This window comes from Sus scrofa, chromosome 10, assembly GCF_054392235.1.
Source record: "Sus scrofa isolate SSC_HxYL_T2T_F1_AM1 chromosome 10, Sscrofa_HxYL_maternal_Yorkshire_Landrace_v2.0, whole genome shotgun sequence".
In the NCBI taxonomy this organism is placed as follows: Eukaryota; Metazoa; Chordata; class Mammalia; order Artiodactyla; family Suidae; genus Sus; species Sus scrofa.
Genome location: NC_139392.1, coordinates 13,364,748 through 13,388,997, shown reverse-complemented (window position 1 = coordinate 13,388,997; position 24,250 = coordinate 13,364,748). Strand labels below are relative to the sequence as shown.

Genomic DNA, 24,250 nt, shown 5'->3' with positions numbered 1-24,250 from the left:
GGATTTGCCAGAGATTTGGCAGCTGTGGTCACCTTGCCTGCGTATCCCTGTGAATTGTGGCTTTAATACAGGACCGTGGGATGGTCAGTCTGGGAGGAATTTCTTTTCTTTCTTTCTTTTTTTTTCCATCTGTGGCACCCCACAGCATATGGAGTTCCTGGGCCAGGGATCAGGTCTGAGCCGCAGTTGCGGCAACCCACTGTGCCGGGCCAGGGAGCGAACCTGAGACCCAGTGTTCCCCAGGTGCCGCTGATCCCATTGCGCCACAGTGGGAACTCCTGGGAGGAACTTCCGAGTGGTCACTGAGCTCAGAAAAGTAAGGTGACTTCTCCAAGGTTGTAGGAATCTTAGTGTCCCAGAAGGGACCAGAGCCTGGCACTCTCAACTTCAAACTCAGGAGCCTTTTTATAATGCATTGAGGCAGTGTTTATAAGGCTCTTATTAGTTCCCAACAGGCAGAGCTTGTGGCTGCAAAGATGCTTGAAATTCTTTACTGCTGGTGTCTGAATCAAACCTTGAGCCTTGGGGAAGAAAAGTTTGTCACCAAGCAGAAGAGGAACTTCCTGGTTGATATATGATGTCGTGCCTGTAATTTTATCTGACTTAATTCCAGTTGGGGGAAGTTAGGAAATGGTTTTCCGTGTAGTGAGTAGCATAGGATATGCTTGTTCTAAGAGGATTTCAGTCAAAGCACCCACATTCCTTATAGATTATTCAGGCTCACCTGTTTTTTTTTTTTTTTTTTTTTTTTTTCTTTAAAGAAACAAAACAGAAAATAAATAGCATTTAGCCTGAAAAGCAATTCAACATCGCCCCCTGCATAGGCACCGTTTTTATTTTCTTTGTTATATCATTAGATCAACTGAAATACTATACTCGCTTGAAGGAAAACAGAGCCTGTTTTATAACACAATAATATTCACAGAGTCCACTGTAAACTAAGCGGAGTCTAGGTTTAAGGTTTACCTCTGCCAGTTTCTTTATCCTTGAATGGGGTGGTGCTATTTCTTTGGTTCTGAGCCTGCTTAGTTGGTGTTGGTCCCATTAATCAGAAGGGAAGATTGAGGCTCTCAGCAGTTACAGGACTTACGCAAGGTGGAACCACGGCCAAAGGCAGCACTTGGGGGCTCTTTGCCACCCGGCTTTCCAGTCTTGGGATGAAGGCAGCTAAATACTGTGTGCTGAAGAGAAGAAATCAAAAACGAGAGATACTTTCCTAAAATACTGTTATCTAGAAGGAAGCTAAATCTTTGGATTTTTAAGATGAAAATTTGCACCATGTCTCTTTCGTTGGTCTCCTGGTGGGTAGCCAGGAGTAGGAGTTTATGTTAGAACCTGGCTCTCCTATTCCTTCTGCTTCCCTAGTCTTCATCTCAGGGCTACTTTTTTCAAGGCTGCCTTCTAGTTTAGACATGTCATCAACAATCCATTCAGGCAGTGCCCACAAGCTGTTCCCCTAGGATTTTAAAATAGCTGAAAACCTTTAGAGTGTTGCCATATGCAATTGCTCTGGATTCTGAGCCATCATTGGAACTCCTCCGTCTTCTGCATCATTGCCGTGTTGGAAGAGCATGCCTGGATGCAGAGGGGGTTGGATGGCTCAGATGGAGATGACGCCTTATGCCTGAGGACTATACGCCTTTAACTTTGCAACAGTAGGGCTTTCCGGTGAGAAGCTGAACATAGTAACTTTCCAGTTGAGTTTTGTTCCTTTAACCTCCTTTAGGGTTTCACCAGACAAACTCATCCATTTAATCTCAGTTCCTATAATCAGCCATCCTATAGCACAAACAAAGAAATGTTTCTTTTTTCTCTTACGGGTGGGAATGACATTGTTAATAACACTGGCTTTGATGAGTCTCACCGCATGGCTGTGGGAACCAACATCCTTAATCAGAGGGGATTCCTAAGCAGGAGCTTGCTTCATCCTGAAGCTGACTGTGCCATGGCTCCGTCCTCAGCTGGCCACCATCACCTAGGAAGTCGACTGTAAATGACTCCTTGACCTAGTTTTTTCTTTAGACGCAGAAATGTAGCTTCTTGTTCATGCTACTGTTGCTTTCAGCCAGTTCTGAAGGTAGTGACATAAACACACACAGTTAACTAGTGACCTATTCTGCCTTCCAAAGCCATTTTAACGTGTTCTCTCTGCAGAAGTGGCATTGTCCAGTCTGGATAAAAGCTAACCTCTCTCCCTCCATCTCTCTTCTCCCCTTCACCTGTTCCTCTCCTTCATTCCAGAGGAAGCTCACCAGTGTGGGAAGGGGCTTCTCATCCACTGCCAGGCGGGGGTGTCCCGCTCGGCCACCATCGTCATCGCTTACTTGATGAAACACACGCGGATGACCATGACTGATGCTTATAAATTTGTCAAAGGCAAACGGCCAATTATTTCCCCGAACCTGAACTTCATGGGGCAGTTGCTGGAGTTTGAAGAAGACCTAAACAACGGCGTGACACCGCGGATCCTGACACCAAAGCTGATGGGCGTGGAGACGGTTGTGTGACAATTGTCTGGCTGGACAGGATGACAGTTCTCCGCTAGGAGACGGAGAGGATGGATGCTTTCTTTTCTTTTTTTCTTTTTTTAGCTGGGGGTAAAGTTTGTGAATGGAAACAAACTCATCTAAAAACTTGTTATTTTTAACCCGTGTGAGAAGAATTTAACTTTTGACGCCATTGAGATTTACTTCCTGCGAACCGACAGAGCAGGGAGGCTGAAGAAGTAATTTTTTTAAGCCAACAATAAAAATGTCATAAAACTTGTTTCTTCCCCTTTTCCTTTTAAGCGATTTGTAGAGTTTACAATTAACTAGTCTGTGCAGGTTCATAGACCGAAGATGCTACACTTTAAGCCAATTAAAAAGAACCAAAAGTAAGTAGAAAAGATGCTGAATCATGAAGGTCCAGGATCCGCCTGGGCTGTCCTTACAGAAAGCAAGAACCCAACCAAACCAAGCCCTGTCGTGCTCACTGGTGCAAAGAGAAGCCCAGGGCAGCTGAAGTGGTCTAAGAACGCTTCATGTTCTTTCAAGTGTCAAAGGATACTGTTGATTTTGTGTGTTTCATACTTTGGATTACTTTTCACCCTTTCTGGGTTTAAGAGATTTTTTTTTTTGGAAATGGCAAGGACCCGACCATTATAGCATATGCCTTCACTGGCTTCTTGTGCAATAATATGGTGTTTTGAGTGTGCAAATGAGTTAGAGTTGGCAGCTGAACAATAGATAAATAGTGCAAAATTGCCAGCTTGGAGATAGAAATGAGTTAAACAAAACCAATTACTTTCTTTCCCACCTTTTTCCTTTGATTTTTTTCCCCTCTGATTTAATTCTGGTTACCGTGCCATAAACCTTGTTACATATGTATATCAGAATGTAAAAAAAAAAAAAAGAAAAATTTATTTAAAAATATTTTTCGCAAAAAAAACTTGGTGTGTTTCTGTTGATTGTGTAAAAATTTATTTTCATTATATAAATGAAACTCATTTGGAGATGTGTCTTTTTTCCTCAACTTAGGCTGAAGCATCCTTTACCTCTTGTAACTTGTACATGTAACATAAGTGGAAATAAACACACGTTTTGATGCAGGGACAGAGAAACGAGGGAGGGGAAATGGTCTCTGGCTTCAGTGGGAAGAGGAGAGAATGAGCGAGGACATTAGAAAGAGCTCTGTCTGTCCAGTCGTGATCCCTGCTGCTGTGACAGCTCCACCACCCACTTCTGCCACGTGATTCCTCTTGCAAAGGCGAAGCCTCCGGTAATCGCCTTAAAGGCTTGAGAAGGTTCTACACCAGCCTTTGAGCCTTGGTGATCAGGTTACTGCCAGATTGGTTAGAATTCTGTGATCTCCTCAGTGGCTATTGGATGTATACTTGTGACAACCTGCTATTTAGGTGTCTTGCCACGCCCTCCCCCCTCATTGTCACTAGCTTGCTTGCATCTTTGGTGACGTTACCCAAGCGGTGTGCACTGCAGCATAGGGCTCTTTCCTTCTGGTTTTGCCAGCACGCCGAATTCAGCTTCGTAAATGCGATTTCCCCATCACTCTCGGCTCATGTGCAGCAAGTATCCGCAGTTCCCAGTCCGCAGAGAAGAAAGGGTGCAGCTGGGGGAGAGCATGACTCAGATGGTTCCTAGGTTTTATGAGAATAGGTGCCTGCAGGGAACTGGCCAGGGGAGGTTCCACAGCAAACAGACATTTGCCTGGGGTGAGTAGGCGAGTCGAAGGAATCTAGCTTTCTAACTCTGCATGTCTACACTGGCACGTAATATTCCGGTGAAGCTTTGCGGACAAGTTCACGAAATATTGTTGATATGTATTGTTTTAGAAACTAGCTTTTCTACTAAAGCAATTTCATGTTTTCTTTTATTAGAAGTGGGGGCACTTTATTAGGAATTAACTGAGAGCTGTTTTGAATTACTTGGATTTACTACAAAGCGTTAATACGGGGAAAAGTAAATCTCTCTTATGGCGCTTTGTACTCCTCAGACAAGTAATTTTCTTGGTGCTGGAAGATATGTAAGGAATGGGGTTGATATGCAATTAGCTGTTTAAAATACATAATGACATAGGTACTAGGTATTTTTCTTTATTCTGAGTCACAGCGTTAACGTTCTCATCATTTGTTTGATTCCCTTTCTTTCTCTTTTCCCTTTTTCTTTGAACAAAACAAAGCAAGGGATCGTTATGGTTTCTCTCCTTCGCTGCATGGACATAATTTATGTTTGTTGAACTTTTTGATTTTGAGAACAAGACTGTCCTGGGGCAGATAGGAATCCTGCCAACCAGCATACCGAGAATGCTGAGAGAGATTCAGGTCGAGTTTGCTCATCTGTTTTGAGTTCCTTAGCCTCTGTTTCTTCACGAGGAATGTTAACCACTTCATGAAAGTAATACGGAGTAACCAAGCCATTGCTCTAGAAACAAGACTCCCTGGCTTTAGTTACCAAAGCAAACCTGGGTCGTCTCACACTTGGGCAGTAAGGGGGCTCCTACCGACGCTGGGCTGCGGTTGAGAAAAGCATAGTGTGCATTGCACACGCCGCCGAGCAAGGAGTCCGGGGCAGCTGGTGCTCCAAATACCCTCCTCCCTGGTGGGTTTCCGCAAAGCACTGACATCCGGCTGAGAGAGGGGCACTCCGGGGTATGTGATCAGCTCGCACATGACCCTCTGATTGCGTCAGTGTCTTGGGGTTAACACTGTCCGTCCTGATGCGCCAGCAGGTCTGGGGTTTGTGGTTATGACCATCTAATAGTTCATTTCTTCCATTTGGTGGGGGTTTTAGCATCTGTCCAACAACTCTGGACACGGGCATCAGATTCTACTATTTAGGCAGCTCAGAGAGGAGCTAAAGCAGAGGATACGGGGGAGGGGTCTGTCCCATGAAGGCACCGTAGGGTCCTGCTCAGGTACAGCATCTGGGCCTCACTTGGTACCTGGGAACTTTGGGGCCGAGCTGCCAAATTCAGTGTTGTCTTCCTGAGAAGGAGATCTCGGGCCGACTCAGGCGCGTAGCATTCTGAGTCCAGCAAGAGTCATTTCGTGCTGGATGCACTTACCTCTTTGAAAGAGTGCATCCGTAAACATCTAATTTTTTTAAAAGATAAGGAGCATTATCCCTTTCCACTAAACTGAACAGCAGCTTCCGCTCCTCAATAATCATTTATTTCCACAGTTAATACACTTCCAACCAGTGGGTATTAACCAAGACAGAGTGCGCATTTCGTGGAAGATCTTGGGCCGGTAACTTTTGGAGAGAGACCTGGGAGGCGGGTGTGGGTCAGAGAAGCAGATGGGGGGTGTGACAAGGGGAGAATCAAGAGAAGAAACACAAACCAACAACCACACACTGAGGGGAAGTGAGGAAAGACACGACTATCCGGACCAGCCCCTTTTCAAGGCACAGGTTTCAAGCTACTGTACAGACAACTACTGTTATTCTCAGTAAATGAGTTCAGGTTCAACACCGTTATCATCCCCGTTTTACAGGTGTTAACTGAAGCGTGCATGCGTGCACACGCGCGCACACGCAGAGGCAGTGACCAAGGACTAAGCTCTCAGGTGCTATAAGCTGTGAGTCAGGCGGTTCCCACAGAGCGTCACCTGGCCACTCTCTTCTCTGGAAAAGAAACACTTCAACTTGGAAGAGAGAGGACGCGTGAGCCACACTGGGCTCTGGTATTGCCACACCCCGCTCCTCCCCAACACACACGGGAAACCAGCGAGATGGGTGAGCCTGGATACGCTTTCAACAGGAAAAGAAGCCCTGAGAGCAGCCAGATGGGGAGGCTCCAGAAACTCTGAATGGCTGGCGCGCGGGAGGCAGAAACAGTGTGGGGAGGAGCTTTGGCTCACGGAGTCACTGCAGAGACCCTCCGCTGCCCCTGGGCCACCCCCCAGAGCCACTGTCCAGATGTGCCAGGCAAGTGCACCTGCCAATCACCCCCACACACACACTTCTCCCAGGAAAATCTCTGCATTATAAATCCAGAAGAATGTCGCTAGAAGATTGATTTCAAGGTTATTCTGTAGGCAGCTTGTAGCATCTGACTCTCAGGCCCAAAACACAAAGTGTGTTTTTTGTTTTGTTTTTGTTTGTCTTTTTAGGGCCTCTTCTGTGGCATATGGAAGTTCCCAGGCTAGGGGTCAAATCAGAGCTGCAGTTGCCAGCCTACAGCACTGTCACAGCAACCCCAGATCCGAGCTGCATTTGCAACCTATGCCGCAGCCTGCTGCAATCCTGGATCCTCTAACCCACTGAGCGAGGCCAGGGATCGAACCCACATAGTTGGACCTAGAGATTATAACACTAAGCAAATCAGACAAAGACAAATATCATATGATATCACTTATATGTAGAACCTGCTTTAAAACTTGATACAAATAAACTTATTTACAAAACATAAACAGACTCACAGACTTAAAAAAACAATTTATGGCTACCACAGGGGATGGTGGGTAGGATAAATTAGGAGTTGGCATTAACATATACATACTACTGTTATAAAATCAATAATCAACAAGGTCCTACTGTAGAGCACAGGAGACTCTACTCAATATTCTATAATAATATGGGAAAAGAATCTGAAAAAGAATAGTTATATGTATAACTGAATTACTTTCCTGTATACCTGAAACTCACACAGCATTGTAAATCAATCATACTCCAATATAAAATAAAATTTAAATTTAAAAAAGAAGCTACAAAAAAAAAAAAAAGAAAATGATGTTTTCCGCCTAGAAGATACCACTATCACTCCCACAATTGAAAAGATACCAATCTTCTCTCCAAATAAGAGCGTATAAGCTCACGTGTTACTTTATCCATTTGTGGGTGTTATTTCTTCCCCTTTTACGTGCGAGCTGCTCTCCCTTTGATATCTTTCATTTAAATACTGAGATACAAGGATGTTATAGATTGAATTGTGTTTGCCAAAAAGATGTTTCTCAAGTTTAAACCCCAGACCTTGTAAATGAGATCCTTTGGAAACAGCATGGTTGCCGATGTAACCGAGTTTTTAAAAGGTCATATTGGATTCGGATGGGAGCTAAGACAAGTACGGGTATAACTGGACTGATCTGTTTTATAAAGAGCAAAATTTGGACACGTACAGAGAAACCAACGCCGTGCAACCAGGGAGGTGGAAGTTGGAGTGATTCATCTAAGAGCCGGGGGACACCAAAGACTGTGAGTGTCACCCCAAGCAAGGAGAGAGGAGAATCAGATTCTCTTTCAGAGCCTCTGAAAGAATGAACCCTGAGGACACCTTGATTTTGGGCCTCTGGCCTGCAGACCATAACAGAATAAACTTCTTTTTTGCTTTTTGCTTTTTGAAGGCCGCAGGTGCGGCATATAGAAGTTCCTAAGCTAGGGGTTGAACTGGAGCTACAGCTGCCAGCCTACACCAGAGCCACAGCAACACGGGATCCGAGCCATGTCTGTGACCTACGCCACAGCCACAGCAATGCTCAATTGTCAAGCCACCGAGCAAGGCCAGGGGTCAAACCTGCATCCTCTTGGATACTAATCAGGTTCATTTCTGCTGAGCCACAACAAGAACTCCCTCTATGTTTTTTTTTCTTTCTTTCCTTTTAGGGCTACACCCGCGGCATGTGGCGGTTCCAGGTTAGGGGTCGAATCAGAGCTGCAGCTGCTGGCCTATGTCACAGCCACAGCAACGTGGGATGGGAGCCACACAGGCGACCTACACCACAGCTTGTGGCAACGCCGGATCCTTAACGCACTGAGCAAGGCCAGGGATTGAACCCGCATCCTCGTGGATCCTAGTCGGGTTCATTGACCGCTGAGCTATGAAGGGAACTCCTCCCTTTTTTCCCCCTTCTATTTTGTTTTAAGTCTAGTTTTTGGAATTTTGTTACGGCAGCCCAAGGAAATTACTGCAAAGAATAACCACCTTGACCACTTCTTATACTAGATGGCAGATCGAGGAGAAAAAAGAATCCGTTAATATGTAGCAAAACGTATTCGAAGTCAGAATGTTTATAAATCTTGCTTTCCTAATTTCTACAAATGATCATGCGGTCCTAGTTGATGTTGATAAGTTCCTGCTTTTGCTGTACCCACTGTCCTCAGCAAGCATCTCCACTGGTGGTGGTGCCTTGCCTCTTAGGGTGGCCTAAATCTTCATTTTTGAAGAAGCTGAGCCTTTGGAAGTTCTGTCTGCATTGGGTCCCTTTGTTATGGGCCATGAGAGTCTAAAAGGTGCCCTATGTTTAGACATAGTTCTTCCTACACCCATCGTCCTGTTGTAACCCAGCTTCCCCATGGTAGTCACGTCACCCCAACAATACCGTAATCCTGTTCTTTGCCTGTTGTTTCTTTAGTGTGAGGAGCCCAAAGTAGACAGCAGAAAGTGTCAACTTCCCATTTAATGGGGCCATTGCTGGATTACCTAGCTGAAGTGTCCATCCCCGGGGAACTAAGCCTTCTAGACCAGCAGAACCCCAAACTGTAGAGTACGTAGAACAAATTTTGCAAGTAGAACACCTGGAAACAGTGAGGAGTGTTTTCATTTCTAGCTCTTGATTTCTGGATCTGGGAACCTGGGATAAGGAGAAACAGCGATATATTTAGTTGACCATGTAGAGACTTTGATGTAGCTTGCAGGATATTACCTTAGCCCTAAAAAGTTTCCATTCATCTAGCTCAGTAACTGAACTGTCCAAATAACTACTTGTTTCAGATTGATGGATAACACGGTAAGTCTAGTAAATTCCATGAGTGTGAGCCTGTTTCTACACTTCATTTGCTGCAAAATAAGTTCCTCGGGCAGAAGCAAAGCATTGTGGAATACCATGATGGTGAATAAGACATAAGAAGTCTGTAAGTCCGCTGATACTAATTTTAGCAAAAGCATTACAAACAAGGGAAGAAAATCCAAGTGAAGAGTCCATTTCTACGGAGTGACGATGCAATACTGGCTCTTCCACAATAGAAGAGATCCAACATAATTAACCTGCCATCCAATGGCTGGTGAATACCCAGGAAACATTCTATTCCAGGGCCTTGGTGTTAATCTCTGGTCCAGGTGGGCTGGATGCTCAGTGGTGGCTGTAGCCAGATTAGCCGTGGTGACCGGTAGTTCATGTTGCTGAGCCCAGGCATAACCTCCACCTCTGCCACTGTGGCTATTTTGTTCATGAGACCATGGTTCAAGGGCCGGAGTGACTATAGAAAGAGACTAGACAGAGATTCACAGAATGTGGATTCTTCAGCATTACTAAGATCCTTCTATGCTGCAGCCAAGTTTGTTGAACATTCGTGTGGTCCATTCTGTGCCCTTCAAGCAGTTCTAATCATTTTCCTTTCCCCTAGGCTTTACTGTCACCAATTTTCCAATCATTTTTTCTTCTAAGTCCCTGATCAGGCATCTAAACCATGAGAGACCTGCCGCCCATGAAGTCATGGAGATTTATATCTTTAGCTATCTCTCAGACAACATGAATAACCAGGTGTACTGCTGGAAGTTCTGCCCACTGGAAAATATTTCCTACACCGCTATCATCCTTGTGGAGCTGCAGTGATGTAGCCATTTATTTTAGAATGGTACAGCTGATCATGCAAAGCTCCATAATCAAGGTCAACTATTTTTCTTTCAGTCCACTGATCATAGGGAACTTCCCACAAAGCCATACGTTCAAGTTCAAGGAAGTCTTGCAGCAGGATTAGAGACCATGAGCATTTGGGTCACTTGTATAGTTAACTTATTTGTATCTGATTTCACATATTCCAGTTCCACTTGAAAATGAAATAATATTATTCATGCCCAACTCAGAGGCTTGGTAGGTCAACTACATGCAGTTTTTCATGAACAATTCAGATTTCATTACAACTTGATGATCCATTATTAAGCTTCCAAATTGCTATTTAGGGAAAAAAAAAGTTTTTCTGAAGAATCTGTCATTGTTTTGTTTCCAAATCCTAAATGTCTGCTCTGTGATTCATCTATTGGGTAAATGGCTTCATATAGGATCTTTGTCTAATACAGACCATTCTAGTGCCATGGACTATACTGGATTTAGATGTCAGAGCAGCTTTATGACAGATTTGAACTCTTGTAGAAATTTCTCTTGTTCTGCAGCTAATTTTCAGCACTCAATTCTGATGTGTGGTGTTTTCCCCCACACATCAAGCAATTATTGGACACCAGCTGGGTGTTCTACAAGTCAAGTCAATTCTGACACTGTCTACCTAGAGACAGCACCATGTCCCAGGTTAAGGGCTTGGTCCTATAGAACTTCCCTCCACCCACTCAAGATACCAACCTCAACTCCAGATTAAACCTGTGTTGCTGATGGAGCAGCTACAGATCATGAATTCAATGTTCCCCTCCTTGGGCTTGACTAATTTGCTGGAGTGGTGCATAAGGACTCAGAGGAACATTTTACCTACTAGGTTATCAATTTATTATAAAAGATTATTCCTATTTTTTAATATAAAGATAAAAGATTATTAAATACCCCAGGAACTTAGCCAGATGAAAGAAATACATAGGGCAAGATGTGGGGAAAGGGCACAGAGCTTCCATGCTTGCTCAGAGCACATCTTTGTCCCCAAATCTCCACGTGTTCACCAGCCCAGAATCTCTTCAAATCATGTCCTTTCGGGTTTTTATAGAGGTTTCAACATGTAGGCATAATTGACTAAACCTTTGGTGATGAGCTAGGGACCCCAATCTCCAGCCTCTTTCCCCTCTCCAGAGGTCCATGGTAGGGCTGAAAGTTCCAACCATTTAATTACACTGGTTGATTTTCCTGACAAACAACCCCCATCCTTAGGTGGTTTCCAAAAGTTATTAACATAATAAAACACACCTTTCTCACTCTCATCCGCGGGAAATTCCAAGGGATTTAGGGGCTGGGTGTCAGAAGTGAGAACAAAGACCAAACACACATTTCTTATTGTAAATCACAACACAACAGGATCCTGCTTAAACTAATAGCTTTTCATGTTGCTTGGTAAATAGATGGGACTAACACATCCAATGAGGTATATGTTTGCTCCAAAATCCAATGAGGCCTGTTAGACACTGTGCCTCTTTTTTAGTAGTAGGGAGGACCAGACATAGCAAATTATCCTTTACCTTGAAGAGATTTCCCTAAAAGCCAGTTGTCTTTGGTGTCACAATAAAGTTGAAATCATTATCGGGAGGCTACTGAGCCCTGTACAAACATATCTGATTATACAATCTCTTTAAGGCATGTTTAAATTGTAATTATTTCCCTCTGAATCATTTTATGAGTGAATAAATCTGAAGTTCAAAAGAGGAAGTAAGCACTTAGGTCAACTTTTTATTTTTTCTTACCACTGTTTTCATCTTAGTGGAGAAGTATATTTTCTCTTTAGGACAAATAGCAACTGAAATATCCTAGAAACTTAGCCACTATATTTTAAAACACTATATTCTATTCTTAAGGATTCCTCTTGTATAGTAAAAAACAAGCAAGCAAACAAAGAAAAAACCTTAGATCTAAGGTCTTGCCACCAAAGGGCTGAGGACCCAGCTCCACCCACCTACCAGTGCACAGGCACCAGCTCCAGGATCCCTTGGACCCCTCCATCCTGCCCTCCAGAAAGTCTTCTCTAGCCTCTGGACCAGCCTCACCCACCAGGGGGCAGACACCAGACACAAGAAAACCACAATCCCATGGCCAGCTTAACCAACCTGCCCAACAGCAGGCCAGATCCTGCCCTGAGTTCACTGGGCCCTGGCCTTGCCCATTAGCAGAAACACAAGCTTCAGGATAACCCTGACATTGCATATAACTATGTCAAAAACCAGCACCCCCCACCCCACCCCTTTACACCTCCCTCACCAAGTGATGTGACATTAGCTCTGAGATTCCTGGGCTCCGCAGCTAATGTCTGGGAAACAGCTCTGCCTGACAGTAGTCTTGCATTAACCTCAGGACTTGGCTTCACCCACAAGTGAATGTGCAACAGCCCTGGAGCCTTCAGAAGCCTGACTCTGCCCACAAATGAGCTGGAATAAGCCCCAGGACTCCCTGGGCTTCTGCAGTCAGATGCTTTGTGACCTGGTCCCATCAATCAGCAGGCAGAAGTTTCTGCACCAAGCCAGGGTTTTCTGGCCACCAAAAAGAGTGGGGGGCCAACCAAGCCTATCACAGTCAGCCACCATGACAGAAATAGCTATACAGCCCTCCTGGGGAGAAGCCCTAGAGCCCACTGCTCAGGTGACAGGAGGGAAGTATGCTGCTGGAAGCACAGCAAGTCTTCCACAAAATGCTACTAGTCCACGGTTGAGACATGTAACTAACCTATCAGATGTGCAAAAATAAAAACAGGAACTTAGGCAAAATGAGGCAACAGAGGAACATGTTCCAGCCAAAGAACAAAATAAAACCCCAGAAGAAGAACTAAGTGAAGTGGAGACAGTCAGTCTACACAAGACAGAGTTCAGGGTAGTGGGTGTAAAGTGGGTCAAAAACCCTCAGAGAGAAGGGACACGCAGAGTAAGGAATCAGAAGTTTTTAACAGAGCACTAGAAAAAAATCAGAGATGAAGAATACAATAACGTAAATTTAAAAATAGCTAGAAAGACTCAACAATAGACTAAATGATATAGAAGAATGGATCAGCAAGCTAGAAGACAGAGTAGTGGAAATCTGTAACACTGAACAGAAATGAGGACAGTTTGAGAGACCTCTAGAATTATATCAAGAACACAAATATTCACACTATAGGGGGATCCCAGAAGAGAGAACAGGGCAGAGAACATATTTGAAGACATAATAGCTGAAAACTTACCTAACCTGGGAAAAGAAACAGCCATCAAAGTCCAGGAGGTACGGAGAGTCTCACACAGAATTAACCCGAAGAGGAACACACTGAGACACATTGTAATTAAAATGACAAAAGTAAAGATAAAGAAAGGATATTAGCAGCAAGGGAAAAACAAAAAATATAATTCAAGGAAACACATACAACCATCAGCTGATTTTTCAATTGAAGGTTAAAAGGTAGTGACACAATATAATTAAAGTGGAGAAAGGGGGACACCTACAACCAAGAATACCCTACCTAGTGAGGTTCTTGTTGAGGTTTGATGGAGAGATCAAAAGTTTTACAAACAAGCAAAGCTAAAAGGGTTTAGCACCACCAAACCAACTTTACAAGAAATAGACAAGGTCTTAGAAATATACACTCTTCCAAGACTGAACCAGGAAGAAACACAAATTATGAACAGAGTAATTACCAGTAATGAAATTGAATCAGTCATTTAAAAGGACTCAACAAACAAAACTCCAGGACCCATTGTCATCTCTAGGGAATAGATCTGTGGTTGCCAAGGGGGAGGGGGAGGAAGTGGGATGGATGAGGAGTTTGCGGTTGGCCGAGGCAAACTATTACATTTAGAATGGAAAAGCAATGAGGTCCTACTGTCTAGCACAGGAAACTATATCTAGTCTCTTGGGATAGACCATGATGGAAGATAATATAAGAAAGGAAATGTAGGTATAGGTATGACTGGGTCACTTGTACAGCTGAAATTGGCACAACACTGTAAATCAACTAGACTAATAAACATTTGAAAAAATAGTTGTCATCTCACAAAATTTCAGAATATTCCCAAATCAGCTTTTATGCGCTGGTGAGAGCCATTGCGTTTACATCAGATGGTACCAGAAGCTGTTGTCTCCCTCATAAGGCTATCAAGGCAGATAGTACTACAAAGATCTACTTTTCTTTTTTTTTTTTTTTTTTTTTTTTTTTTGGTTTTTTTGGTCTTTTTGCTATTTCTTGGGCCGCTCCCACGGCATATGGAGGTTCCCAGGCTAGGGGTCGAATCAGAGCTGTAGCTGCCGGCCTACGCCAGAGCCACAGCAACACGGGATCCGAGCCGCGTCTGCAACCTACACCACAGCTCACGGCAACGCCGGATCCTTAACCCACTGAGCAAGCGCAGGGACCGAACCCGCGACCTCATGGTTCCTAGTCGGATTCGTTAACCACTGCGCCACAATGGGAACTCCAAAGATCTACTTTTCTATCTTTAGCTAACTTAAAGGTGTCTTTCTTTGGGGGGCAGTAGGGAGAACATTGCTGGTTGAGAGTGGTAGGAGGGACAATGGCAGGATCAATGATAGAAAAGCAGAAAAATAATTATGACTATAATTGTAACGCTCTGAATTTAAATGGCCCTTTCTTTCCAAAGGTCTCACAACATTTTTATGAGTATCTTTTTTGAATTCAAGAGCATTTACTGAAGAAAGCAGAACAAAATATAATTATATTGGAATTTTACTTTGAAATATAATTCTATTCATACCAACTACACTTCCTGGAAATTGAATTACTGACATACACACGAACAGTTTATAGCGTACTTTTTTTTTCTTTTTTAGGGCTGCATCAACGGCATATGGAATTTGCTAGGCTAGGAATCGAATCAGAGCTATATATGCTGGCCTACGCCACAGCCACAGCAACTCAGGATCCAAGCCACATCTGCCACCTACACCACAGCTCACAGCAATGCCAGATCCTTAACCCACTGATTGAGGCCAGGGATTGAACCTGCATCCTCACGGACACTATGTCAGTTTCTTAATCCACTGAGCCACAATGGGAACTCCAGGACTACTTCTTTTTGAGTCCACCCCTGTATATTACATCCCATACATTTTCTTTATCATAATTTTCACTATGCGATTATTTCTCTAATAGTATAAGGTCTGCCTCCCTCACCAAGCTGCAGGCTCCATGAGGCAGGAACTACATCTGCCTATTCACTGTGATACTTGCCGTACCTAAAACGAAGTCTGTCCTGGGCTCTTAACTCCGTTAAAGAAATGAGTCGGTAGAGAAAGCAGTCTGGCAAATGGCTTCTAGGCTGGCTTCTTCTTTGGGCAAGAAGAAAGTTATAGGAATTAAGGTGGTGGAACCTGTGCTGACACTTCCCCTACTCCCTTCCATGTGTCATGGGATGCCTGGTAGTGTAATCCATGATGTAATACTCGATATGGGGCCGCTACAAGCTTCTGACCACTGCGGGACTTGAGTGACCACATGGGGTGAAAAGATAGCATATGTCTATCATCCAGATTTGGAGGAATGCAGCCTCTCACCTTATCATAACCGTCTGTCTTGGCCATTTGGGTGGCCATAGAGTTCTCAGAGATGTCACGACGTGTATACCACACCAGCAACTTCAAATGGGACTAAGCGATTGCAAAATTGCCTATGGGCTAGTGCCCCAGGTTTGTGCTGGATCTGTCACCCCTTGGTACTTTGCAGCTAAGAGAAGGTATCACATGGGTGGTTTTGATTGTCTGAACTCCATGTGTTGAGAAAATATAAAGAACTCAAAAAAGACAGCCATGTGGCTTATCAGAGATGGAGAAACTGGGCCGGACTCAATGCTTGAGCTGCAGTGAGTCTTAGTGCCATCAAGTTCAGAGAGTGACTTTTGTGGCCAGAAAGCCCCTCTAAGCACCTGGTCAGCAATTTCCTTTCCCATCTGAGGCCATTGACCTCTGCTGAGCCATCTTCAGACACAAATTAAATCTTGTTAATCTGCTTAGGACAGAGTGCTGCCTGCTCCCCCATAAAGGCATCACAAGGTCAGACACCTTTGGCCTGAAGGAAAAGTGGGTTCAGTGGAGACAGGGTTGTAATTGTAGGGACACAAGCTACATCTCCATCTGGAGGTTGTCAGCCGGTCACTAAGCTGTAGGCAAGTCGGGGATAAGCCCCTATCATGTCCAGTAGCCACAAACACAATTGAATATCCTAAATCAATTTTGAGAGTGGCCCTCCCAGTCTAAAAATACTGAAATCTCATCCCTGATTTGATTGATGAATGGTCAGGGCTTGGCCCAGACACTCACTGAAGGATCCTCAAATGCACAGAGCTTGGGGTAATTCCCAGAGATCAGGTTGCAGACAATCAATGGCTTCAAGACTGGGTATAAGCTGAGCTGTGTTTACCCAGGTACCAGCCTGGGAGTCTGGGAAGTGGTCAAATTGTCAGGTGATCAGGCAATAGAAAAACCCAAACACGCAATGAGGCACGGCGGCAGCTAAATAACTTCGCAGTCTCCTCAAACTAGCTGAGCGCGTCTAGAAAGCCTGATGTTAGTCACTTCCTCCCCAGGTACGAGGCAGTGAGCCTCCCCAGACGACTGCCCACATTTGCATGCCATTTTCATGTCCTGGGTACCTCATCACAAAGGAGGTTCTCATCGACCAGATGGGAGATGAGGCCTGAGATCCCGTACTTCCACCACCTTTCGGGAGTTCCAAAGCTGCTGATTCCGGGACCACACTTTGGGAGCCGTCTTAATTTCTTATTTTATTTTATTTTTGCCATTTTCTTGGGCTGCTTCTGTGGCATATGGAGGTTCCCAGGCTAGGGGTCGAATCAGAGCTGTAGCCACCGGCCTACGCCACAGCAATGCAGGATCCGAGCCATGTCTGCAAACTACACCACAGCTCACAGCAACACCAGATCCTTAACCCACTAAGCAAGGCCAGGGATTGAACCCGCAACCTCATGGTTCCTAGTCAGATTCGTGAACCATTGAGCCACGACGGGAACTCCTGGGAGCCGTCTTAAGGGGCACATTTCACAAGGAGCTACTTCCCTTACCTCCGTGACACGTTCCACAGGATTTCAAGCTGGTTCTCTGTGGGCTCGGCTGATGGGTTTGAATTTACTCTCTTCCACTTTTAGAGACTAGAGATGATCATAAAATCTCTGAAATGGAGATAATACGACGTGATCTCTCCCAGCCCCTTCGCCATGTCACGAGAGAATAATTTCAAAGCTGCTAAGTTTTCAAATCCAGGGAACTGTGAGTCCCTTCCCACCAGGAAGGAAACGTGTGTCCTGATGACCCAGTAGCCACACAGCTTCTTGGCATCAGAGGCTGTTGCAATTATACAGATGGCATCTTCGCTCCTCCGGCTTAAGGTGCCCGTGTTCAGATGGAAGGTTTCCAGCTTTATGCTACCCTCCTTCCAAGCCCTCCGTTCGAAGCTGAACTGTTCCCTTTAATGGGCTGGTGGCCGACCTGCGGCTTGGCTGCTGGTTGACCAGAAATGTCAGGATGCTTGACTGGGGCTGACATGGTTTTTCACTCCTGAATTGTATCTGACGGCCCGTGTGTGGCTGAAAGGCCAGGGCGTTTTTGGCTTTTGTTCGGCAACACCCAAATCCTCCAGGTTGCCGCTAACTCCCTCTTTCACTGCTCTTGCTGTGCTAGCTGAGGGCATCGTGTATCCTGAAAGCCCAAGGCGCCAGTGTGCATGGGGCTGCTCTGGGCCGATTCGCCTATATTTAACACGGCCCTCATTACCCACAGGTCTCTGAGTGAGAAGCGGGCTGATGAGCAGTTCAAGTTCCCTGCATGGAAATAGCCCCAGAATAGTTCCAGTGTTGTTTCTAATTGCAATGGAGGAGCAGACTGTCTCATTAATCCGCCCCATCAGCGTGCACACTGGCTGCCCCAGAATAGCCCTGATCTCAGCCAGCCCACAGCCGGCGTTGGGGCTGGTGGTTTTGTACATATTTGGAGAAGGAAGGAGCTTCCCCCCTGGGGAAGGATGTGTGTGTGTTTGGGGGTGAGGAACAGTCTGTGAATTCTGGAATCTTGGGTCCACACAGGGACAGGAGGCAGAAAAGCGAAGGGTCACATCGGGTCTGGATAGGGTGGGTTCAGAAAAGCTATGAAGTCACTGCAAGAAGGCCTTCCGATGTCCCCAGCCGGCGCTTATGGCCTTTCCCTTCTGTGTGGGAATAACGCCCTCTGGTCGGTCCTCCTGGCTCTTCCCTCTCCATCCCTACTCAGTGCAGGATCTGACAGCAGTCACGTCCACCTTAGTATAAACGTGACCCTGACAGGTTTTCCCGTGTTCGCAGCTTTACAGTTAACCAAGCTTATTTTCCTTCATACCCACACACGCTTAGACCCTCAGAGCACTCCTGCAGAGGTTAACAACGGCAGGCATTATTTTCATTATACCCAAGAAGACAATGAGGACTGGCAAGCAACAGTTGGTGGGCCTCTCGAGATGACACAGTTAGCAACGGAGAGATCTCGGAGCAGAGACCGGATCTTTTCTCGGATACTTCTGTCTTCTTCCTAGAGAACAAATGTCTTGGTACCTCTTATGGGCAGGATGACATCACGAAAAGAGAAGCCTCGGGAATCTGATTGGGATTTCACCCTCTGGGACTTAGGGCATGTGATGAGGCTTCACCAAGATAATGCCCCTAAAAATTCCCTGGTCAGAAAGGTGCAAGGAATTAAAAAATCATTCATTTCACAACACGAAGCTTTTGTCCTTTGTCTGTGGCAGAAGGCGATAACGCTTTCAGAGCTCGGGGTTCAAAAACTACCACGTGGGCCTGACGTCCGTCTGTCTCTCTCTCTCTCCTCCTTCTTCTGCCCCTTCTTCCCCCACCTCCCTCGCTCCCCAGACCTTCTCAGAGCCCCTGTACACACGTCAGGATCTGTGAGAGATGCAGTAATTTGGAAGTCAAGTTGCCCTCAGGTTCCAATCCCTTCATTCAACCAGCAATTTTTTTTTTTATATGTCCAACTGCTTCTGCACTGAGAGGCAAAGGAGAAAGAGCTAAACAGAAGAGAGGAGAACGATGAGTAAAATGCGTGGAGCGTCTCCTGGCTCTAGACACTGTTAGCTGGTGTATTTATATGTACATACCCACATACATTTTTATGTGTCTGTGTATGTAAAATTGCATTTAATATTCATAAAAAATGATCCACTATTCCTCATATTATAGAATAAAAGTTCAGGGAGGATTAATAACTATTTAAAGAAGACAGGTTATTGTCTCAACTTATCCTCCAGGATCGAGAAGGAAAAAACTACAGATGAAAAGCGAAAACGATAGCCTTGCCCCCAAACACATGAATCTATGCAAACAAGTGTAGACGGACAACCTGTCATCACAGATCTCTGTGGACGCATGTAGTTATTTTCTCTTCCACAAGATCGAGTCCTTCACAGCCTTCGAGACTCGTCTTCAAAGTCGCGTCTCCCTGAAGCCCTGCCAGATCCTCTCCCTTTCTCGCCCCATCCCTGGCCCGCAAGGATTGGTCTTTCCCGCCTCTGTGGTCCCACAGGGCATTGCACGCATGGCACAGCCTGTGCGGCTTGACTGTATTATAAGTTTAAAGCTCGCACGTCTCCAATCTACCTGCAGTGAACTCCTTCCGAGGAAGGGAACCTGCAATGCCTGGTAAGTCAACGAAGAAATCAATGGAAACAGCCCCCTTGCAGATAAGCGGAAGCATGCTACAGTAATAACTGGAAGTTACTGAGCGTTCCGTGCACCTCTGAACCATCTCCAGTCCTTTCCGTGTGGCTTCCCATCCAGTCCTCAGAGCTTCCTGCCTTTAAGGAAGTCGAGCAGCCCCCAGAAGCTGGAAAAGCTAGAGATGGATTTTCCCTGAGTGACCTCTAAAGTCGTGTGGCCCTGCTGGCACCCTCACTTTGGACTTCCAGCCTCCAGAACTGGGAGAGAATACATTTCTGTCACTTTAAGCCACCAAGTGTGTATGGATTGGTTAGTGTAGCCTCAGGAAGCAAACACCTTCCCTTAACATGGATGGGGACGAAAGGCTGGGTATAAAATAAAAAATTTCTGTTTATTTTCGAACATGTTGGTAATCGTACTATGATTATATGTTAATGTTCTGAAGGGATACATGTGAAAGTATTTAGGAAGGGGGGCATGAGATATGTAACATTCTCAAATGATTATAAAATTATATGTATGTAATGTATAAAACATCTATAGGCATATAATGTTCATACGATTGCCCAAGTTATGCAAATGCAATTTTAAAATTTATATATAAATATATAAGAACATATACATATATAGAAATGTATAAAGTTTTAGACAATGATGTAATATATATATATTGGCAAATTTTAATATATGGTGAATCTGGGTAGAGGATCTATTGAAGTGCTTGCCGCTTTTCTGAAAATTGAAGATGTATCACAATTAATGTATACAAATTTAAAAAGTAATGAGGAGGTGTCAGGTAAGGGAGAAATCTGTATTTCTTCAGACAACAAAAAGTAATGGTCAGGGTGGGGGAGGGTGATGCTCTGTCATGTGATTTTCTCTGTCCTTTGATTTTCTCTGTCCTGTGATTTCTTTGTTTACTTGACTCACCCAGTTTGTAGCCTTGACTTGGGCCTTTTCCATCTCAGCTTACGAAATATCCGAATAACAGGCTTGAGCTAAGAGGCCTTATGTCAGAACAAGGAGAGAGAACACTTAGAAAAGTCGTGTTATCTCATAGCACGTGTCCTGAACCCACTGCCTCTAAGATGGGGTGTTTCTGGGAAAGGCTGGGGGCCATGCCTGCAAACTCAGCTAGGCACGCAGGTGCACAAGCCAGACGCCATCAGGGTTTGTAAGTTTCCGAAACGGTGGTCAGTGACAGTCCCTGACCAGCGTTGATGATCCAGCCCTGGGTTTCCCCCCTTCCTTCCGGTTTCATCTGTGCCCTTACCCCTCCCTGCCAGTCCCTTTCTTGCTCCATCCACATGCGTTGGAGCCCACCTTACACTGGCAGTGTGTTCCTGACCTTTACCCAAATGTCTCTCTTCACCTGGAACACCCTTCTCCATCCTCGCCTTGCCTTTCAGGTTTCTTTCTTTCTTTCTTTCTTTCTTTTTTTTTTTTTTCTTTTTAGGGCCACACCTGTGGCATATGGAAGTTCCCAGGCCAGGGGTCAAATTGGAACTGAAAAAAAAAAAAAATCTTCGAAGGAGCAGCCATTATAGCTACTTTTTTTCAACCAAAATGTTTTCAAAAATTGACAGAAAACAAGGGCCAACATAAAATCCTAGACAAAGTGAAAGTAACTTTCAATAATCAAAGTGAAAAGAGGTATTTAAATTTTTTTTTTTTTTTTTTTTTTTGTCTTTTTAGGGCTGCCCCTGCAGGATATGGAGATTTCAGGCTAGGGGTTGAATTGGAGCTGCAGCTGCCAGCCTTACACCACAGCCACAGCCACGCTGGACCCGAGCCACACCTGTGACCTACACCACAGCTCAGGCAATGCCAGATCCCCAACCCACTGAGCAAGGCCAAGGATCAAACCTGCGTCCTCACGAATACTAGTCAGATTTGTTACCGCTGAGCCACGGTAGGAGCATTTTTAAAAGTACAGTTTTTATTTTTCCCATTTTGGCTTGGTTTCTACTTTTCTTTCCTTATTCCACTCACATCAGTACCCAGCCCTGATCCCCTGTGTCTGCATGGTAACAACACAGAAGAATTTCTCTACTGTTGTGATCGTATGAAGACACACACGCACACACAGGCACACCCCTAGGCACAGATTTTTTTTTTTTTTGAGGTACAAAGTGATCATATTATTTTCATATTTCTGCATCTTACTTTTTCCCAGTTCTAATCAATGACACTGATCCAAGTCAACTGTCGTAACCCTAATTTTCCTATTTTCTGAGCTGCATGCTATTCTGCAATGTGTATTACACATAAATCATTTAGCATTCCCTTCACTTCTCTTTTCCACACTCTGAACAATGGGGTGATAAACACCTCTGCAAATGTCCTTTCTTTTTGGTATTTTTTACTTTTAGAAGGGGAATTTCTACCAGATTCTTTTTTCCATAAAAAAAAAAAAAAAAAAATGTTGTGCTGGAGTTCCCGTTGTGGCTCAGTGGTTAACGAATCTGACTAGGAACCATGAGGTTGCAGGTTCGGCCCCTGCCCTTGCTCAGTGGGTTAAGGATCCGGCGTTGCCATGAGCTGTGGGGTAGTTTGCAGACGCGGCTTGGATCTGCGTTGCTGTGGCTCTGGCGTAGGCCGGTGGCTACAGCTCCGATTGGACCCCTAGCCTGGGAACCTCCATATGCCGAGGGAGCGGCCCAAGAAATGGCAAAAAGACAAAAAGAAAAAAAAAATGTTGTGCTGTCCCCCCCCCCGGCCCCCGCAAGCAGCAAAGTGCGTGTGGGGAGAGGTAACAGAATCTTGAGGTCAGAGACAGAAAATCTGGTGCCACATTCCATCCCCAGCTCGGCTCCTCATTAGCTGTGCTACCCTGACCCTCAGATTTCCCATCTGTACAACGGAAAACAGCTCTGACCTCATCAAGAGCGTTGGAACTCTGAAATGAATTGCTACCTGCGAGCATTTAGTGCCGGGCACACAGTAAGTGAGGCGGCACTGTTAGCCATGCCTGCTGGTCACATCACAAATGGTGGATAAGCAAGCATCGCCTATTCTTGCAGAATCTATTTTAGACTCCGCGGCTATGCCAGTGAATAAAACTGACAGAAATAGCACTCTAAGGGAGTCTGCATTCTAGTGGAGAAATTTGCTAGTGTTTACAGTTTCAAAACCTTGTTGCTGTTCCGATAGACATAAAGTAATTATCTCCTTATTCCTTTCGATTTGCATTTTCCTGACTACTGATACTTTTGATCACTTCTGTCCTTACAACACTGACACTTTTACTGGCACTCTATTTATATACTTTGAAATATTTTGCCTACTCTTTAAATTTTTAATTATTTTTGTTTCATGTGCATAAGAATGACACTCTTTCCCCACATCTATGGCCTATCTGTTGACTTTCTGTTTGGTATCTTTTTTTTTTTTTTTTTCTTTTCAGGGCTGTACCCATGGCATACGGAAGTTCCCAGGCTAGGGGTCTAAGCAGAGCTGTAGCCATTCGTCTACACCACAGCCACAGCAAGGCAGGGTCTGAGCCATGTCGGCGACCTATACCACAACTTATGGCAACGCTGGATCCTTAACCCATTGAGTGCAGCCAGGGATAGAACCCACATCCTCATGGATACTAGTTGGATTTGTTTCAGCTGAGCCACAATGGGAACTCCCTGGCATCTTTTTTCATGTGATTGTTCCTAATTTTTATATAGCTAACAACAATTTTCATCGTTGCTTTTAGAATAAAAGACGAGGTTAAGTTACATTGTACCAGTAGTTTACAAAAAATTTCCAACAAAGATTTTATTGTTTAGTTTTTCACATTTAAATCTTTAATATATCTGTAATTTTTTGAATTTGGTGATAGGTGTTCCATGTTTTTCTTCTAGAGGAAAAGTAGAATGTGTAGATACTTTTTAAAAAAATTTCATCCCAAATCATAAACAAAACGAAAAGACAACCTTCGGACCAGGAGAAAATTTTGCAAATGATGCAACCGACAAGGGCTTAATTTCCAGAATACACAAATAGCTCATACAACTAAACAACAACAGCAAAAAACAAACAACCCAATCAAAAAGTGGGCAGAAGACCTAAATAGACATTTCTCCAAGGAAGACATACAGATGGGCAACAGGTACCCGAAAAGATGCTCAACACTGCTAATTATTAGAGAAATGCAAGTCAAAACTACAATGAGGTACCATCATTGGCCATCATTAAAAAAGTCTGCAAATAACAAATGTTGGACTGGGTGTGGGGCAAAGGGAACCTTCTTACACTGTTGGTGGGAATATAAGTTCATGCAGCCACTATGGAGACCGGTGTGGAGGTTCCTCAAAAAACTAAAAACAGTTGCCATATGACCAGCAATCCCACTTGTGGACATGTACCCAAACCAAACAATAATTCAAAAAGACACATGCACCCTTATGTTCATAGCAGCACTATTCACAATATGAACGACCAAACATTCTTAATATGGTAAATGTGAGGAATTTAAGAATGTGCT

The 24,250-nt window shown here is 44.4% G+C and overlaps 3 protein-coding genes across 4 annotated transcripts in view; 1 reads left to right on the top strand and 2 right to left on the bottom strand.

The window, feature by feature from the left end:
- Window positions 1-3,487, top strand: part of DUSP10 (dual specificity phosphatase 10) — a 58,563-nt gene extending 55,076 nt beyond the window's left edge. For both annotated transcript variants that reach the window (XM_084979181.1, XM_003130510.6), the window contains one exon: window positions 2,242-3,487. In XM_084979181.1, coding sequence (XP_084835307.1) covers window positions 2,242-2,507 — 266 coding nt within the window. In that variant the 3' untranslated portion in view covers window positions 2,508-3,487. The remainder of the gene's footprint in view (window positions 1-2,241) is intronic.
- Window positions 1-24,250, bottom strand: part of LOC110255634 (uncharacterized) — a 601,290-nt gene that overhangs the window by 10,565 nt on the left and 566,475 nt on the right. The gene's annotated exons all lie outside the window — the stretch shown is intronic.
- The window catches only part of DISP1 (dispatched RND transporter family member 1), a 1,033,384-nt gene that overhangs the window by 842,488 nt on the left and 166,646 nt on the right, over window positions 1-24,250 (bottom strand). The gene's annotated exons all lie outside the window — the stretch shown is intronic.